At 36.0% G+C, this 20,524-nt stretch overlaps 1 protein-coding gene and 1 long non-coding RNA gene across 2 annotated transcripts; one reads left to right on the top strand and one right to left on the bottom strand.

The window, feature by feature from the left end:
• Positions 1-1,007: 1,007 nt before the first annotated feature.
• On the bottom strand, positions 1,008-7,612 carry LOC134335102 (arf-GAP with coiled-coil, ANK repeat and PH domain-containing protein 2-like). The gene is made up of 15 exons (XM_063017504.1): positions 7,566-7,612; positions 7,263-7,442; positions 6,400-6,451; positions 5,974-6,074; positions 5,749-5,851; positions 5,184-5,302; positions 4,922-4,973; positions 4,349-4,449; positions 3,776-4,048; positions 3,344-3,413; positions 3,135-3,229; positions 1,696-2,360; positions 1,480-1,590; positions 1,284-1,392; positions 1,008-1,185 (listed from the first exon to the last, which is right to left on the bottom strand). Exons 2-12 carry the CDS (start codon positions 7,316-7,318, stop codon positions 2,048-2,050), a joined length of 1,335 nt encoding a protein of 444 aa, XP_062873574.1. The 5' UTR covers positions 7,319-7,442; positions 7,566-7,612; the 3' UTR covers positions 1,008-1,185; positions 1,284-1,392; positions 1,480-1,590; positions 1,696-2,047.
• A 9,540-nt stretch (positions 7,613-17,152) lies between these two features.
• Positions 17,153-17,856, top strand: LOC134335422 (uncharacterized). The gene is made up of 3 exons (XR_010015595.1): positions 17,153-17,209; positions 17,362-17,429; positions 17,548-17,856. It is a non-coding gene; the product is annotated as an uncharacterized LOC134335422 (long non-coding RNA).
• The last annotated feature ends 2,668 nt before the right edge of the window (positions 17,857-20,524 follow it).

Raw genomic sequence — 20,524 nt, 5'->3', positions numbered from 1 at the left:
TACTATTTTATTTGAGGTATATTTTAAAAAGGAAATCCACTGGGCTTCTGGATGTAACTGCTACCTGATTTAAGGTGGAACGGTGAACTTCAGCAACAAGCTGCAGGTGCTCGATGAGAACAAACCCCAATTAATCATTTGAATCAAATATTCGATGAAAAGACGATTCGATTTAATAGCATCATCACTAGTTTGATACAGTGTTGTATCACAGCTTAACAGACTCTGTCTATAGTTATTTAGTATTCAACCCAAAGTAAAAGAGGCAGTAATGGCATGTGGAGTTACTTTAAAAACATGTTAAAATGATGAAAACGTCCTCTGTGCAGCTGTCATTTCACCAATTCAATCATGTTCGGCAATTCAAAATCAAACAAACCACAGAGTTGTTCAGATTCGTTAAATCCTCCACCTTAACGTGAATAAGATGTAATGATGTTAAGAGACTTTCTGTTTGTTTGAAATCTCCTCATTAATATAAAACGGTTGTTTGAAAGTCCTCTTCTCTCCATAAAAACTGGAGCAAAGACGTCCCTCTGGAGCGCATGCGCAGAAGTTTCCTTATTCCCACTATTGCTCACCCAAATCAGTTTTTTTTTCAATGGACTGGAAATGTTGAGTGAGAACAGTTGTACTCGTTTACTGAACATAACATTGTACGTTGAAGAGTAAAACTACTACAGCTGACGGCACAACACATTGTTTTTGTTTTTGTGCCAACATTTATTTTTACATTCTCAGAACATAATCAAACGAGGATTTTTTTTTTAAGTGCAGCATCATTACAGCAACTAAATTAAACTTAAATAAATCAACAATGAAGAACACATTATGAACACACAAAAAACTGTTTTAATTTCAGGTCATACTGGCTTGTTTTGTGCCCACCAATGTGGCAGTAAGACGTTAATCTGACCCAAAACAGCGGCTCCACTTCATCAGTAATAGAAAAGTGAACTAATACTGTAACAGTGTTTAACATATTAGAGAAACAACACACACATCAGTGATATTTCTATAATTATACTTTATTTTTACTCTAATTAAACAGACTACAGTTGATGTGAAGATCTGTGGAGTCTCTCAGGTTGATCTTGAATATCATGGACAGGGATCTTCTGTGGTTGTTGGACTGCACTGGTGAGGATATTTTAGCACCAGAAGTTGATGTACAGCTGTGTGACACTACAAACATAATCAAGTCATATTAGCCAGTGTTTCATGTTCAGGATCACTGACTGTATTTAAACATTTAGAGTACTGATACATTAGGAGTGATGTACCATGATGCGCTGGTGCTGGTCTGCTAGTCTCCTCTCATCTACTGTCATTTACAACACAGTGTACGATGTGCTGGAGCTTCCTGTGGTTCTGGTCCGATGGTCTGACAGGCTGTGAAAATGCAACTTGATCAGATTATAATTCAACTGTAAGTTTATTTAGAGATTAAACAGAGAATTTAACATGTTCACCACTGACTTAATATTCCCAGCAGTCTCATGCAGCTAGCAAAGCACCTCAGCAGGTTCATATATGGGTGCTGGTGAAGGATTGTGGTGTAGTGTGACTCTCCCTCAATAGTCCTACAGGCTGTGGAAATAAAACTGCATTAGTGCATCATTTTCTTCTTCTTCTGGCTGCTCCCATATTTAGGCGTGGCTGCCAGTGATATTTATTATATTTATTCTATTTTACCTTGTAGTCCTGCACATTTGCTATTGTGTTTTACTGCTTTCTTTACTGATATTGTTACAACCAGCCCAGTAACATATTAAACTAGCACAGATGATCATCTGTGTTCTGTCCTGCACCTCAGCCATCAGAACCCTGATTTCATTCCAACATCCCGTCAATAATAAACTTACAGCCGTTAATATTGTATGAGTGAGTGTATAAGGAGGGTCTAGGTGATGCTGTTATTATCTATGTGTGATGATGTTAAGTTAGTTTGCTCTTGTTTTACTGGGAAGAGGTGAAATTTTAGCCAAATATAAAATATAAGTTTTGGATTTATGTGTGTGTGTGTGTGTGTGTGTGTTTTAGGGATTTAATGGCATTTGATGTTCAGCAGCTGCAGTATTTCGGCCATCAGCTGTAATTCTTTTTCCAGCATCTTAGCCATCTTCTGCAGTTCCTCAGCCAGCAGTCGTGGTTCTACATCCAGCAGTCGTGGTTCTACAGCGAGCAGTCGTGGTTCTACAGCCAGCAGTCGTGGTTCTACAGCCAGCAGTCGTGGTTCTACAGCCAGCAGTCGTGGTTCTTGTGGTTCTTTGGACAACAGCTGAGGTTCTTGATCAGGTTTCTTCCTGATGAAGCGCTGCTGGATGTATTTGGCTCTGATGTAAGATTCCACATCGTCCCTGAAGACCAGAGAAAAAAGCAGATAATAACACACACAGTGAGAGGCTTTAATAGTAGATGTTTGATCTAAAGGAATCTTTACAGTAACACGATTCATTTTACACACATGATCATTACAACCTAAGATTAACCAGCATTTTCATTTTATATTCAAACTGTTTTCTCAGCAAAGACAACAAATGAAACTGTACAGACTTAAATATCAACAGTTTCTAACTGGATAAGTTATTAAATACGTTTATTTGGAAGCTTAGTGATGGTGAACAACATGGACTAAGACCAGGACTGAGTTTTGATGGGTCTCAGTTGTTCACACAAGGACATTTTCTTTATTTTAAACCATTTAATGATGTTTTGAGTAACAGTTTTGCTTCAAAACAACTTTTCTTGTTACGGCTTCTACCAGAGGGGAGCGTTTTTTAATCCTGTATCTATCTGTACTGTGTATCAGTAGTTTTTATATAAATCCTGACCAGACTGCCAGTCCCTGCAGCTGTAGGTCTATGGAATGACCAGATTTTACCATATTTTACCACAGTAAAGGAGGTATCTGATCTCAGTTATAAAAGCTCTACTGCATGAGATTAAAGCCAGTCTGATGATTTCAGGGGAATCAAAACTCTGTACATGTCAATATTTTCTCCATGTTTGCTCTATTACAGAATAATCGAATGTGTGTGTGAGTGTGTGTGTGTGTGTGTGAGAGTGTGTGTGTGTGTGTGAGTGTGTGTGTGTGTGTGTGTGTGTGTGTGTGTGTGTGTGTGTGTGTGCACCTTGAGTCTCCAGGCTGAGCTTTTCTGATCCCGAGTTCCTCCCTGCGAGCTTCATAGATCAGATTCATCATGTTGTTTCCTCGCTCGCACATCAGCTGCACACACACACACACACACACACATACACACACAGAGAATTCTAAACTAGGACACACATGTACACACGTCATAATGTGTGTGTGTGTGTGTGTGTGTGTGTGTACACTTACCTGAATGGTCTCAGGTGTCCACCTGTCCAGAGTCAGAGACCTCACCCTGGAGATGTTTACTCCTAAACTCCTGGATCAGAGAGAGAAAATCAGGAGCTCAGCACTTATCACTCAGTGTTCAGAACTATTCACAATTCTTTATAGTCCCACACTAAAAGATTTAAACCTCTTTTAAACGATCTGTCAGACTCATTTATACTAATATAACACATTTAGAAAGGACACACAGATATTAGGAGAACATCATGTATCTGATGTATGAAACCCAGAGCAGCACAACAACAATTCAGCATGAAATTCGTGTTATAAACAGTATCAGACCTATAAGAAAAGACTAGAACATTAAAAGACTCGATACTTTTGAATATATTAGGAACAGTGTTACAGGATTTCCATGTTCTTTATATTTATTTGTAGTTTTCCTGTTTGTACCTGTGGATGCCGGAACACCGGATACACAGTGTGATCCCCAGATTAACGCTGGCCCATTCCGGCTTGGGCCGGCCGCACTCGCAGCACGTGTCGTTCCCCTCGATAGCCCTGATCTTCTGTACTGGACTTTCATCTTTCTGTGAAGGTCCTGTGGTCAGCACTGACTTCACCTCCTGACCTGATGTGCTGTTAAAGGCCGTGATGATGCTGCTCTGTATAGCGCTGATCCAACCCTGTCTCGTCTCCTCTGAATCAGCCTGCAGTGTAACACTCCTACACACACACACACACACACACACACACTGACTGTACACTATACACACATCTATAACACATGCTAACGTGTCTTTATATCATATCCTGCAATGAATAAAGCAGAATGTTAATAATACTTCTGTATCACACGTAACAGTTTATCTGATATATAACTAACATGAAGTGAACACCTCTGTATAACACACACTTTATATCATGCTAAAATAACAACACAAATCTAAGTGAACCTGTATTTCATGTGGCCGCAACGTGTCATAAATACAATTCTGGTCATGGTCCCTGTTCAGCTGGACTCACTTTGTAGGTGTGATGATCTGGAAGCAGCAGCAGCGTCGGGTTTCCTCACACGGTTTAACTGAGCACAGACGCAGATCCTCCACCATCACGGTGGTTTTATTCTGCACACACACACACACACACACACACACAGTATTAAATTAAAAGTCTAATTACAGTCTGAAAGAGGGCGGGAGCTTCGTTTTATTTGATTCATCATTTAATCGTTTCATTATTAACAGAACTTGCTGTTTTCAGAGCTTTATTCAGAGCTGGTGACTTAAGCTATAAGTAACAGCATCAGGACGCCAGATCCTTTATATTTAAATCTTATTTTTATTGTGTTTGGGTCGAGCTTTCCATGTACAGCAAACACTTGCTGGTGGAGGTAATAAAACTACACAGTAAGCAGCCAGTGAATGATGGTGTTTAAGGAAACGTGTTTGTTTAAAAGGATTAAAGATGATTTTCTTTACACAAGATGATATTTGAACAGGATGCTGCAGTGTGCAGGAGAGCTTCAGTAAATCTGCTTCATACATTAATATGATTCTTATTTTTTATATCATGAACATCAGGACTTGTTAGACTCACCTTAAACTCGGACTGGTAGAGAATCTGGTTGTTCTTTATGGAGAACCAGCGTCTGCAGAGAAGAAAACACACAGAACTTAAACATCCAAACATCTGCAGGATACTGAACTGAACCCTGAAATCAACCAGAAATCAAACCCACTTGTTCTGCTCAGTAAAGACGTTTTAATCACCTACAATCATTTTACCTCAACGATACGATGAAAATCATCCTGATACATATTAAAGTAGAATGAAAAGCTTTTAGTTCTTCTCCACAAACCTGCTCCATGTTTTAAATGCATTAGTGGCTCTCTTGAACAGAAAACCCTCCATCATGATCCCACCTTCAGCCTCCACATCATCATCATCATCATCATCATCGCTCTTCAGCTCGGCGTCCTGAGGAAACAGTTCAAAGCCACTTCAGTAAAACTCAATAAAACACGTCTACATGTAATGAAACCTCTCATGGTCTAATATCTATAAATATTTCTATTAAACAGTGTCATGAATCAAGCCTCTTGGTGCTCCGGGAGCTCAGGTCGATGTGCCACGCCCCTCTCTCTCGAGGAGCACATGTTAGAGGTTGGTGAGTGAAGCTAATGATCCACAGCGGAGACGAGTTTTGACTTTGTCCTGCTTTTGGTGTAACTACTCATGTTGCTCGACGGCTTCAGGTGAAACATCTCAGATTTAATCCCACACAATCCATCATTTTATTTTACTTCTGCATTGAAGCCAATAAAGGATTTAAAGATCCACCAGCAGAAATGTGATCTTGTGAGAAAGTGATTCTAGTGATCAGGACAATAACAGATCAATAAAGTGAATAGAAATACAATCACCTCCTGATCTGATGTGGTGCTGAAGGCTGTGATGATGCTGCTCTGTGTGGCTCTGATCCAATCCTGTCTGATCTTCTCTGAATCAGCCTGGAGCATCCAGGTCCTGATCACACACACACACAAACACACACACACACACACACACACACACACAGTGGATTCTTTTCTAATATATGAATGAAACAAACTCTCATTAGAATGGAATTGCTGCTGAACTGGACTCACTTTGTAGGTGTGATGAGCTGAAAGCAGAAGCAGCGTCTGACGTCCTCACACTGTTTAACTGAACACAGACGCAGATCCTGCACCAGCACGTTCACGTTATCCTGTGTACAAACACAAAGCTCACACCAGAACTCATCATCACATCATAACACATCATGACATGTGACTTTAGTCCTCTCAGGCCCTGATTTAATACAGATCTACAACTTCATCACATCTACATTCAGGATTTAAACGTGCAAACATGATGGACATGAAAAAGTGCTTCTGTTCTGACCGGGTGCTAGCATAGCATTAGCTATAGAACTGTATGAACGTTTCTTTAAGAATGAGAGAAATCAAGGATTGGTGTAGGAACAGATTCTGTGCTGGTGTGAAAATGAGTATTTTAGATCATCTCAGGTAAATAAAAGTCATGTGACTGACGTTTAACTTCTTCCTGTAGACGATCTGGTTGTTCTGAATGGAGAACCAGCGCCTGTAGAGAGAAACAGCACAAATAAAACACCACAATGATACTGAACGCTGGTTTAGAGCTTAAATCTGTCTTTTCTTCTCTGTTAAACTGATTTGTAGGATCACTAATTGCAGGATAATGAATTAATTGTAGAATAAAACATTCATTTATATTAATAAACTGCTATTAGAGGACAGAACTGTGGCAGCTACTGAAACAGTCGATTCTCCCAGCAGCTCTTTATATACACGACAGATAAACTGATGTTACAATAATCATATTCACTGTATTTTAATTCATCATAATGAAATAAATAAAGTATAATTATTATTATACAGCTGTTGTTCACTATAGAACATCACAGCATGTGGTGGATTTTAGCTTCCTGTCAGCTGTACATTTATAATATCGTGTTAATGGATATTTGTAGTAAATCTGAACATTTTACTATTAGATCAGCAGTTATAAATAAAAGTAAAAATAGTTTTTAATGATGTTCAGCTTCAGTAAGAACATTTGTAACAAACACAGCCTGTAATTTACTGTGAATTTAAAACTTAGTTAAATTAAAGTGTATTTTAGATGTTTAAAAAGAAGCTCTTACACTAAATGTGATGTTTAAAGAGAATAATTCTATTTAAAATCATGAATAAATGTGTTTTAATGTGATGAAGGTAATAAAGCTGAAGTGTACTGAGGTTGTAGCCTGATTTCACTGCTACACAAATAAAACAGATGATTTTCTGATGATTCTGATTTAATAACATTAAACATGATTTACAGCCACGTCTACAGTGTTGGCTAAGCCGTGTGATTTTAGCTCAACACAAACCTGCTCCATGTTTTAAAGATGTTGTCCATCCTGATGAACAGATAACCCTGCTTCATGGTACCGTCCTCCACGTCCAGATCATCACCTGAGTCGTCCTGAGGTGAAACTCTATTAGAAGCTCCATTAAAGAGTCTGAATATGGCTGAGCTCGTTAGTTTCAGCAGATCTCTTCTCTTGATCCTCCACCATGAGAGAAAAGCAAAATGCTGAAGCTTCATTACAGTCAGACTTTAGAACACGGTGACACAGAGATGATGTCACAATACTCAGTAGCTCAGTTCCACGTCCTTCACTTCCACTCACCTTCACTTCTGTGTGCTTCAGTACATTCAGCTCATTTTCATCAACCGCTTCATCCTGGTCAGGGTCACAGTGGGCCCAGTTCCTCTGTAAAATACCCTGGATAGATCACCAGTCCATCTCACATACTCAACCCTCCTGTTTTACACCACACACTCAGCTTAATTAGAGTAGCCAGTTATGCATATATTTGAGAGGTGTGAGGACACTGGAGCGTCTGAAGCTCTTCCTGCTCACATAGTAATAATATAACATAATTGATTTCGTCTTCAATCTGGAAATGATAAATGATGTTGCCTTCAACCTGGAAATAATAATTGATTTCGTCTTCAATCTGGAAATGATAAATGATGTCGTCTTCAATCTGGAAATGATAAATGATGTCAACTTCAATCTGGAAATGATAAATGATGTTGCCTTCAATCTGGAAATGATAATTGATTTCGTCTTCAATCTGGAAATTATAAATGATGTCGTCTTCAATCTGGAAATTATAAATGATGTCGTCTTCAAACTGGAAATGATAAATGATGCCAAAATAATGTTGTCTTTAATCTGAAAATGATAAATGATGTCGTCTTCAATCTGGAAATGATAAATGATGTCGTCTTCAATCTGGAAATGATAAATGATGTCGACTTCATTCTGGAAATGATAAATGATGTCGACTTCATTCTGGAAATGATAAATGATGTCGTCTTTAATCTGAAAATGATAAATGATGTCGTCTTCAATCTGGAAATGATAAATGATGTCGACTTCATTCTGGAAATGATAAATGATGTTGTCTTTAATCTGAAAATGATAAATGATGTCGTCTTCAATCTGGAAATGATAAATGATGTCGTCTTCAATCTGGAAATGATAAATGATGTCAAATTCAATCTGGAAATGATAAATGATGTTTTCTTCAATCTGGAAATGATAAATGATGTCGACTTCATTCTGGAAATGATAAATGATGTCGTCTTCAATATATAAATGATAAATGATGTCGTCTTCAATCTGGAAATGATAAATGATGTTGTCTTTAATCTGAAAATGATAAATGATGTCGTCTTCAATCTGGAAATGATAAATGATGTCGTCTTCAATCTGAAAATGATAAATGATGTCGAATTCAATCTGGAAATGATAAATGATGTTTTCTTCAATCTGGAAATGATAAATGATGTCGACTTCAATCTGGAAATGATAAATTATGTCGTCTTCAATATAAAAATGATAAATGATGTCGTCTTCAATCTGGAAATGATAAATGATGTCGACTTCAATCTGGAAATGATAAATGATGTCGAATTCAATCTGGAAATGATAAATGATGTCGTCTTCAATCTGGAAATGATAAATGATGTCGACTTCAATCTGGAAATGATAAATGATGTCGTCTTCAATCTGGAAATGATAAATGATGTCGTCTTTAATCTGGAAATGATAAATGATGTCGTCTTCAATCTGGAAATGATAAATGATGTCGTCTTTAATCTGGAAATGATAAATGATGTCGTCTTCAATCTGGAAATGATAAATGATGTCGACTTCAATCTGGAAATGATAAATGATGTCTTCTTCAATCTGGAAATGATAAATGATGTTGTCTTTAATCTGAAAATGATAAATGATGTCGTCTTCAATCTGGAAATGATAAATGATGTCGTCTTCAATCTGGAAATGATAAATGATGTCAAATTCAATCTGGAAATGATAAATGATGTTTTCTTCAATCTGGAAATGATAAATGATGTCGACTTCATTCTGGAAATGATAAATGATGTCGTCTTCAATATATAAATGATAAATGATGTCGTCTTCAATCTGGAAATGATAAATGATGTTGTCTTTAATCTGAAAATGATAAATGATGTCGTCTTCAATCTGGAAATGATAAATGATGTCGTCTTCAATCTGAAAATGATAAATGATGTCGAATTCAATCTGGAAATGATAAATGATGTTTTCTTCAATCTGGAAATGATAAATGATGTCGACTTCAATCTGGAAATGATAAATTATGTCGTCTTCAATATAAAAATGATAAATGATGTCGTCTTCAATCTGGAAATGATAAATGATGTCGACTTCAATCTGGAAATGATAAATGATGTCGAATTCAATCTGGAAATGATAAATGATGTCGTCTTCAATCTGGAAATGATAAATGATGTCGACTTCAATCTGGAAATGATAAATGATGTCGTCTTCAATCTGGAAATGATAAATGATGTCGTCTTTAATCTGGAAATGATAAATGATGTCGTCTTCAATCTGGAAATGATAAATGATGTCGTCTTTAATCTGGAAATGATAAATGATGTCGTCTTCAATCTGGAAATGATAAATGATGTCGACTTCAATCTGGAAATGATAAATGATGTCTTCTTCAATCTGGAAATGATAAATGATGTCGACTTCAATCTGGAAATGATAAATGATGTCGTCTTCAATCTGGAAAGGATAAATGATGTCTTCTTCAATCTGGAAATGATAAATGATGTCGACTTCAATCTGGAAAGGATAAATGATGTCGTCTTTAATCTGGAAATGATAAATTATGTCGACTTCAATCAGGAAATGATAAATGATGTTGCCTTCAATCTGGAAATGATAAATGATTTCGTTTTCAATCTGAAAATGATAAATGATGTCGTCTTCAATCTGGAAATGATAAATGATGTCAACTTCAATCTGGAGATGATAAATGATGTTGCCTTCAATCTGGAAATGATAATTGATTTCGTCTTCAATCTGGAAATGATATATGATGTCGACTTCAATCTGGAAATGATAAAAGGTCGTTTTCAATCTGGAAATGATAAATGATGTCGTCTTCAATCTGGAAATGATAAATGATGTCGTCTTCAATCTGGAAATGATAAATGATTTCATGTTCAATCTGGAAATGATAAATGATGCCAAAATAATGTTGTCTTCAATCTGGAAATGATAAATGATGTCGTCTTCAGTCAAGAAATAATAAATGATGTCGTCTTCAATTTGGAAATAATAAATGATGTCGTCTTCAATCTGGAAATGATAAATGATGATGTTTTCAATCTGGAAATGATAAATGGTGTCGTCGTCTTCAACCTGGAAATGATAAATGATGTCGTCTTTAATCTGGAAATGATAAATGGTGTCGTCGTCTTTAATCTGGAAATGATAAATGATGTCTTTATTCTGGAAATGTTAAATGATGTCTTTATTCTAGAAATGATAAATGATTTCGACCTCAATCTGGAAATGATAAATGATGTTGTCTTCAATCAGGAAATGATAAATGATGTCGTCTTCAATCTGGAAATGATAAATGATGTCGTCGTCTTCAATTTGGAAATGATAAATGATGTCGTCTTCAATCTGGAAATGAAAAATTATGTCGTCTTCAATCTGGAAATAATAAATGATGTTGTCCTTATTCTGGAAATGATAAATGATGTCGTCTTCAATCTGGAAATGATAAATGATGTCGTCTTTATTCTGGAAATGATAAATGATGTCATCTTCAATCTGGAAATGATAAATGATGTTGTCTTCAATCTGGAAATGATAAATGATGTCGTCTTCAATCTGGAAATGAAAAATGATGTCGTCTTCAATCTGGAAATAATAAATGATGTTGTCCTTATTCTGGAAATGATAAATGATGTCGTCTTCAATCTGGAAATAATAAATGATGTTGTCCTCATTCTGGAAATGATAAATGATGTCGACTTTAATCTGGACATGATAAATGATGTCCTCGTCAATCTGGAAATGATAAATGATGTTGTCTTCATTCTGGAAATGATAAATGATGTCATCTTCAATCTGGAAATGATAAATGATGTCGTCTTCAATCTGAAAATGATAAATGACGTCGTCTTCAATCTGGAAATGATAAATGATGTTGTTTTTAATCTGGAAATGATAAATGATGTCGTCGTCTTCAATCTGGAAATGATAAATGATGTCGTTTTTAATCTGGAAATGATAAATGATGTCGACTTCAATCTGGAAATGATAAATGATGTCGACTTCAATCTGGAAATGATAAATGATGTCGTCTTCAATCTGGAAATGATAAATTATGTCGTCGTCCTCAATCTGGAAATGATAAATGATGACAACTTTAATCTCGAAATGATAAATGATGTCGGCTTCAATGTGGAAATGATAAATGATTTCGTCTTCAATCTGGAAATGATAAATGATGTCGTCTTCAATTTGGAAATGATAAATGATGTCGACTTCTTTCTGGAAATGATAAATGATGGCGACTTCAATCTGGAAATGATAAATGATGTCGACTTCAATCTGGAAATGATAAATGACGTCGTCTTCAATCTGGAAATGATAAATGATGTCGTATTCAATCTGGAAATGATAAATGATGTCGTCTTCAATCTGGAAATGATAAATGATGCCAAAATAATGTTGTCTTCAATCTGGAAATGATAAATGATGTCGTCTTCAATCAAGAAATGATAAATGATGTCGTCTTCAATTTGGAAATGATAAATGATGTCGTCTTCAATCTGGAAATGATAAATGATGTTGTTTTCAATCTGGAAATGAAAAATGATGTCGTCGTCTTCAATCCTGAAATGATAAATGATGTCGTCTTTAATCTGGAAATGATAAATGATGTTGTCGTCTTCAATTTGGAAATAATAAATGATGTCGTCTTCAATCTGGAAATGATAAATGATGTCGTCTTCAATTTGGAAATGATAAATGATGTCGTCGTCTTTAATCTGGAAATGATAAATGATGTCTTTATTTTGGAAATGATAAATGATGTCTTCATTCTGGAAATGATAAATGATGTCGACCTCAATCTGGAAATGATAAATGATGTTGTCTTCAATTAGGTAATGATAAATGATGTCGTCTTCAATCTGGAAATGATAAATGATGTCGTCGTCTTCAATCTGGAAATGATAAATGATGTTGTTTTCAATCTGGAAATGATAAATGATGTCGTCGTCTTTAATCTGGAAATGATAAATGATGTCGTCTTCAATCTGGAAATGATAAATTATGTCGACTTCAATCTGGAAATGATAAATGATGTTGTCTTCAATCTGGAAATGATAAATGATGTCGTCATCTTCAATTTGGAAATGATAAATGATGTCGTCTTCAATCTGGAAATGATAAATGATGTCTTTATTCTGGAAATGATAAATGATGTCGTCTTCAATCTGGAAATGATAAATGATGTTGTCTTTAATCTGGAAATGATAAATGATGTCGTCTTCATTCTGGAAATGATAAATGATGTCGTCTTCAATCTGGAAATGATAAATGATGTCGTCTTCAATCTGGAAATGATAAATGATGTCTTCAATCTGGAAATGATAAATGATGTCGACTTCAATCTGGAAATGATAAATGATGTCGTCTTCATTCTGGAAATGATAAATGATGTTGTCTTCAATCTGGAAATGATAAATGATGTCGTCTTCAATCTGGAAATGATAAATGATGTCTTCAATCTGGAAATGATAAATGATGACAACTTCAATCTCGAAATGATAAATGATGTCGGCTTCAATCTGGAAATGATAAATGATGTTGTCTTCAATCTGGAAATGATAAATGATGACAACTTCAATCTCGAAATGATAAATGATGTCGTCTTCAATCTGGAAATGATAAATGATGTCGACTTCTTTCTGGAAATGATAAATGATGTCGACTTCAATCCCCATTTTAAGGCAAAAAACGGCCTTGGAAATACCGTGAATGACCGTGAATAAATCGCTGCGTGTGTCTCGGTTGAGCGTCGATGAACGACTGATGCAGGAGCGTCTTCTCTATTTATACCTGCCCGCATCCTCACTACGTCATAAAGGCTCCATCCGCCTCCATCCTAATTCAGGGACACAGGAATCCCAGAGTAAGTAACCAAACCCCCTGTACTGTAATCAGTGTCGCGGAGTGTCCGGAGCCCCTGAAGAAAGTAATACCAGAGGAAGAAAAGAACAAAAATGTTCAAAAATGAACAAGAATTTATATCTGTAAGTTTTTCATCGTCAGCATATCCCTTGCTGGTAAATAAGGTTTGAAAGCTTAAAATGTCTACTTTTTAGCAATGTAAATAATTGTAGCTCATTTTGTTTTTAAGTTCTCTTAAACACAAGATACTGTAGCTCCGCTAAATTCCGACAGAATTAAAGTGTTTATATTTTGTATTATAAGGCTGCATTTGTATTAATATTGACAATATTTATATCAAACACATCAGCACAATCTCACGATCACATTTATGCTGTCCGTTTTACTTCAGATAAATGAGCATAAAAAAAAATCCAGAAAAAGTTCAACATTCGATCATGTTTTTGGTATCGTTGCAAAATGAAAGCGCACAGCGACCCAGATCAGCCACAGCCGCATAAAACCAAAACCGCTCCATACATTGTAAAAAATGAATCAGTGGTCCAGTAGACTTTATACAAATGTTTTGTGTTCAATTTATTTAATGGATTTTGATTCTGATTTTTAGTTCTTGATTTTATGGCTATTATTTGAGTTAATTTTACTTATTAAAAATGCTATAAAATCTACTTATTTTATTCGTGTAAATACGAAAATAATAAGTTATTATAGTAATAATAATAATAATAATAATAATAAGTTGCTTTCAATTTACAAGCACTTCTGGTGTGCGCAGTTTTACCTCATCAAACCAGCAACGGTTCAGAAGAGCTTCCACAACGGATGCCAGACTGCACAGTTTGTGAGTAAATGAACTAAGGTAAGTAATTCTGTTCTTTTAAGCTGTATAGTTACCACAGTTTATTACTGTAAACTTGAATGAGTTTTTAGCTGAACCTGAAACTAATGTGTTGGAATGCATGTAGTTATTAAATTTGCTTCAAATCAACAACATTATACTGTATATGAGAGATATTGTGATGAGAAGTGGCACATTGGAGTTTTACTTACAGAAATGTGTTCTGAGGGCAGAAAGAACTGGTTATTTCTTAATATAGTCGATTTTTCTTTCTGCCCTCAGCTGTAGTAAAACTCCCATCTGCTGAGAAGTATTCTTGTAGTTTTATTTATTGCAGCGTCTCACTTTTCTCATTTGAAAATAGGTTGAACTGTCCTTCAGGTTTGCAATTTTGTTAACTGAGCTAGTGAGGTGCTTCATTTTTCAGCCTTTTTTTGTAACTTAGCAAATATCTCTGTTGGCTGAGGTAAGTTAGCTAGCTAATAAAAACTTTTCTCATTTGAATGTATTGAGGAAACAACTTTAACAGTGTTGAGAGCGAAGTTAAAACTCAATAACATATAGATGGTTAGCTGAATGAAGTTTTATCTGAAGCTGGAAAGTTTTGCATTCATCTGTAAACATGCTAAGCTTGTTAGAGAAAACATAGTTAACTTAATTTAAACCTTATGTCAGGTTAGTTAACTTGGTTAACCACAACAGTCATTTATTTATTTATTTGCAAACCTCAATTATCTTAATATTCAAAGTCATTTGTGAGACATATTTTAAAATAACACCATATTTTAATTATTCCAATTTGGTACATTTTATCCAAATAAAGATACAACTATAATCAGAATCAGAATCAGAATCGGGCTTTATTGGCCAAGTATGCTCACACATACAAGGAATTTGCTTTTGGTTACACAGATGCTTGCAGTGCACGAAAAATACAATACAGACAATCTTATTCACACAGCTCACTCTCTCTAACACACACATTCATACCTGTAAACATAGAAAACATTGTAAACATTTAGCATGTGCAATTTACATTGTAATTTTAAAAAGGTGCAGTTTTGTGCAATATAAAAACTATAGAAAATATAAAAATATATAAATATGAAATGCAAGTAAAGGTGAAAATCCTGTGTATGCCATTACATAAATGAAATAGGTAGTTTTTGATGTGCAAGTGTCCCGAGTATTAACAGTACAGTAGTGTTCAATTGTTCATGAGCGTAATGGAGTTTGGATAAAAGCTTCTCTGTAGCCTGGTCGTTCGGGTCTTCATGTGGCTGAAGCGTCGGCCTGATGGAAGGCACCGAAACAGGTGATGACCAGGGTGAGACGGGTCAGTGATGATTTTCTCTGCACGCTTCCTGGTTCTGGAGGCATGCAGGTCCAGCAGTGTGGGCAGCTTTACACCGATGGTCCTCTCTGCAGACTTGATGATGCGCTGCAGTCTCTTGGTGTCATGTTTTGTGATAGCGCTGCCCCACACTGTGATGGATGTGGTGACGATGGACTCTATGATGGCTGTGTAGAACTGCACCATCAGCTCTTGGGGTAGGTTGAACTTCCTCAGCTGGTACAGAAAGTACATCCTCTGTTGAGCCCTCTTGATGATGGAGTTGATGTTGCTGTCCCACTTCAGGTCCTTGGAGATCGTTGTGCCCAGGAACTTGTAGGACTCCACAGCCATCACAGTCCTGTCTAGGATGGTGAGTGCTGGCAGGGTTGGGGGTCTCCTCCTGAAGTCCACGGTCATCTCCACTGTTTTTGCTGTGTTCAGCTCCAGATTGTTCTGACTGCTCCAGAGGACAACCTGATCAACCACCCGTCTATAAGCAGACTCATTACTGTCACTGATGAGACCAATGACTGTAGTGTCATCTGCAAACTTCAGGATTTTAACAGAGGAGTCCATGGAGGTACAGTCATTTGTGTACAGCGAGAAGAGCAGTGGGGAGAGTACACAACCCTGTGGGGCACCTGTGCTGATGGTTCTGGTCCCTGAAGTACACTTTCCCAGCCTCACCTGCTGTTTTCTGCCAGTAAGAAAGTCAGTTATCCACTGGCAGGTGGAGGCTGGTACGCTGAGTTCAGCCAGTTTGCTGTGTAATTGTCCTGGAATAATTGTGTTGAAGGCTGAGCTGAAGTCCAGGAACAGAATTCTTGCATAAGTTCCCGGGTGATCAAGGTGTTGAAGGATGAAGTGGAGACCCATGTTCACTGCATCGTCCACCGACCGGTTGGCCCGATAGGCAAATTGCAGGGGGTCTAGCAGGGGGTCCGTGATTTCCTTAATGTGGTTGAGAACCAGTCTTTCAAAGGACTTCATGACCACAGAGGTCAGGGCAACAGGTCTGTAGTCATTTAGTCCTGTGGTAGTTGCCTTTTTGGGAATGGGTATTATTGTGGAGCATTTAAAACAGGATGGAACCACACACAGCTCCAGTGATCTGTTGAAGATCTTAGTGAAGACAGGTGCAAGCTGGTCTGCACAGGTCCTCAGGCAGGAGGGAGAGATTCCATCAGGACCTGGGGCCTTCTTGACTTTCTGTTTTTTAAAAAGTCTCAGCACGTCTTCCTCGCAGATCTTCAGGGCAGGCTGGATGGGTGGCTGATAGTCAGATGGGTGTGAAGTGGTGTTGGATGGGAGCTCGTTGCTGGGCTGTTCAAACCTGCAGTAGAATCTGTTAAGGTCGTCGGCCAGTTGACGATCTCCCATTGTCTGTGTAGGTGGCCTTTTGTAGCTGGTGATGTTCTGCAGACACCTCCAGGCGGTTGATGGCTCATTTGTGGACATCATGCTGCTTAGCTTGTTGGAGTAGTTCTTCTTTGCAGCCTTGATCTCTTTGGTTAGGGTGTTCCTTGCCTGGTTGTACAGCGCCCGATCCCCACTTCTATATGCTACCTCCTTAGACCGGCGCAGCATAAAAATGTAATTAAAATTAAATTTGTTAATGTGACAATTAGTTAGTAGTAAATTGCATTTTCCAAACATGTTTATTAACTGCATGTTTTGACAAGACAAATTCAAGTTTTAACAAATTCCTTTTGACACTTTTCATACTATAATAACTGATGTTGCAGGACCCTGAAGGATAAGAAGTGGACCAGCTCTCACTGGCAGTAGTTGAGGAACATAGGAGCTTCTGCAGGTGACACACCAAAGGACATCATGATTATTATTGAGGAAGTGCATGTCATCACAGGACTAAAATATAATGCTATGTCTTGTGCTTCTTTCCTTGGCCTGACCTATGTGCTAAACCTCAGTTATCCCAGCTGGCAGACATTACAAAGGCATGGCTGTGGAAGGAGAGGCTCAAGTATTGGACTGGCCTCCTAGAGAGAATGTGTGGAGAATTTTGAAAGAAATATGTGATTATGACAACTCTGTAATGTTTTCAGGAAGAATGGCACAAAACACTTCATTGCTAGGTACTCATGGTACCAAAACATTTTTGTGTTGAGACAGAATGGCAACATACAAAGTGGTAAATGCTTTACCATCCAAACTTTTTTGGAACGTGTTGCAGCCCTGAAATGCAGGAATTGATGTTTACTAACACATGAAATAAAGCTGACCAGGCAAAAAGTGAAATCTTGGGTTTATTCCGTCTGCAATTCAATAATAGTCAAAGAAAAAGAAAATTGCATTTTGTATTTGCATTTTCCATACTGTCCCAATTTTTTCTTATTTAGGGTTGTATATTAAATGATCAAAACTGTTTTACTATTTTCTGTATAAATAATAAAGGACATTTTTGTTTAAGCAGTTAAAACAAAGAATTAAAATGTCAGCTGGGACAACTTGGTTTTTTTTAAGTCACTGCAAGAGTATTCAAATAAAGTATTAACCTCTGAATTGGTTCTTTTTTATGTTTTCTATTTACAGTTATTCATGTCATTAATATTATTATTCTGTTGGCTTAATTAAAAAAAAGTAAATGTGGATAATTGTGTCCTCTATAGTCAACTCAATTTTATTAGTACTAATTCTAGTTTGCACTTTGAATCTTAATATTTTTGTATAGAATGAAATTAATTATTTAATATATTGTATTACCTCTACTCAAATTAAATGCATTTGTAAAGTGTTTTAGTAGTAGTAGTATTTACTTAATAGTATTGCGAGTAATCTGTTGCCTCAATTTTAGGGTCATATTTTTTACAGTGTACCTGCTTACTCCTCTTCAAATTCACCGTGGTAAAGTTTATATTGGACATTCAAGTTTCTTTCGTCTCGTTCTCAGCTAATAAACATTCAAAAACACAAAAACAAGACTCATAAAAATCATTTGTTTTCCTCAAATGGTTGCATGAAATTAAATTACTTAGCTTCAGATATAAATTTTGAGTAACGTTTACTTAATAATTATAAGCGATTGCAGCCTAATTATATTTTGTTTAATTTACTTAAAAATATCTCATTTTAACTCAATTTAATCAGGTCCATCAAAGTTAATTAAATGATGTAGATTATGTCACAAACAACGTTTTTGAGTAAAAACAACACAATGTTTTGAAGTTACATTTACTCAATATTTGTTAGCTACTTCAGCTTAATTATATCACACAGAATTTACTTCGTGTAATTTTAACTAAATTTAATCATGTTTATTATACTTCATAAAATTATTTAGATTTAGTCAAACGTAATTTATTTAAGTCAAAACAACTCATTTTTATGCATCAGGTTACACTTACTTTTTGTTTATTAGCTACTTCAGCTTAATTATATCACATAGAATTTACTTGTAGTGCATCACTATCTCAAATCAAACATCACAAATTTAACATACAATTTATTTAAACAAAGTAACTTTATTAATTAACACCAAATGCTCACACATATTAGCATTATCTCAAGATATGTTTTTTAGAAAGTGACTTGCCCTAGTGAAAAAAATGCACATTAGTGTATTTAAAATATACTGAGATTTCTCTAAGTACTCTATAAATGACCTAGCATATGTCTGTACTTATTTCAAACATGTTAAAATAAATTAAAGTCATACTTTAATCAAATTATTGCAAGTACACTTCTATCATACTTAATTTATTATGCTTCTCACTTGTTTTTAAATAGATGTTCGGTATATCTTTGCGTAGTATGAACAATTCCTGTAGTAATTCACTTAAAAACACTTAACACATTATAGAATGTTTATTTAAGTGTATTTTTTCATATTGTTCCTTACTTGGTACACTAAGTTTCAACAATTATTGTTATATTAAAAGGTCGTTAATCGTGTTAATTAACACGTTAAAATTTTAATCACGATTAAAAAAATTGATCGAGAATAACATTTTTAATCAAACATTTCTATTGGGCTGTTTGTACCACTTTAAACATGCGTCACTGTGGTCATTTGTGCTGATTTAACACAGTAACATTGTGTTTATACTGTATAATGATAACACAGCTCTTTATCCAGTTACAAATAACTCCAACTGCTGCTGCTACATATTGTTCAATGTTGGGTATTTTAAATAATCATTTTGTTTTCAAAAAGCGTGAGAAATCTGCTGGTAAATGATCACAATGGACTGTAGATGCTTTAACATAGTGGACGCCAGCATGTAGATACTGAAATTAAACATCAGTCCTGTACAATTCTTTTATACTGGTTTCTTCCCTCTGTAAACTGGTATTGGGACATTTGTGCCAAAATGTGTGACTGTCCACTGCTATACAGATGTTGCCCTTCATCAAACTGGCCCACACATCATTATTTATTAAAAAATACCCACCAATATAGAGAACAAGCTCCATAAAATTTGCTGAAACTATTTCTTTACTTAAAAACTGACTTCCTCAATGTACACTATATGGCCAAAGTATTGAGACATCCGCTAATTATTGAGTTCAGGTGTTTCAGCCACACACAACAACATATAAATCATATACACAGCAAAAAGTCCAGTGTTGAATTAACTCCCACAGAGTTGATTTTAACACTTTTTCAGGGTTTATATAGCTCCACACTCTTAAGAGTTAAATCAACACTTTCAAAATAGTTAAATGTTTAACACCTTGTTAGAGTTCCTTTTTTAACTCATGAAACAGAGTAAAAGTAACTAAGGGAGTACAAACTTTAGCTGAACTTGGACAGTGGTAGCCTAGTGGGTAGAGCTTTGGGCTATCAATCGGAAGATTGGTGGTTCAAATCCAGGCTCTACTATGCAACCACTGTTTGGTATTATCTAAAAATAACACTGCTCTGAGTTATATTTTACTATTTCAGTA

The sequence above is a fragment of the Trichomycterus rosablanca genome, chromosome 2 (assembly GCF_030014385.1).
Source record: "Trichomycterus rosablanca isolate fTriRos1 chromosome 2, fTriRos1.hap1, whole genome shotgun sequence".
NCBI classification, from domain to species: Eukaryota; Metazoa; Chordata; class Actinopteri; order Siluriformes; family Trichomycteridae; genus Trichomycterus; species Trichomycterus rosablanca.
The sequence above is the reverse complement of the archived record's forward strand: the minus strand, read 5'-3'. Positions and strand labels throughout refer to the sequence as shown.

Excerpts from the sequence above, each read along its gene's own strand:
- LOC134335102 (XM_063017504.1), bottom strand. The coding sequence starts at position 7,318 with ATGAAGCAGGGTTATCTGTTCATCAGGATGGACAACATCTTTAAAACA. Across the intron at positions 4,049-4,348 it reads CAGATCATCACACCTACAAA|GAGTGTTACACTGCAGGCTG; the intron begins GTGAGTCCAGCT and ends GTGTGTGTGTAG. Across the intron at positions 3,414-3,775 it reads CGGTGTTCCGGCATCCACAG|GAGTTTAGGAGTAAACATCT; the intron begins GTACAAACAGGA and ends TCTCTGATCCAG.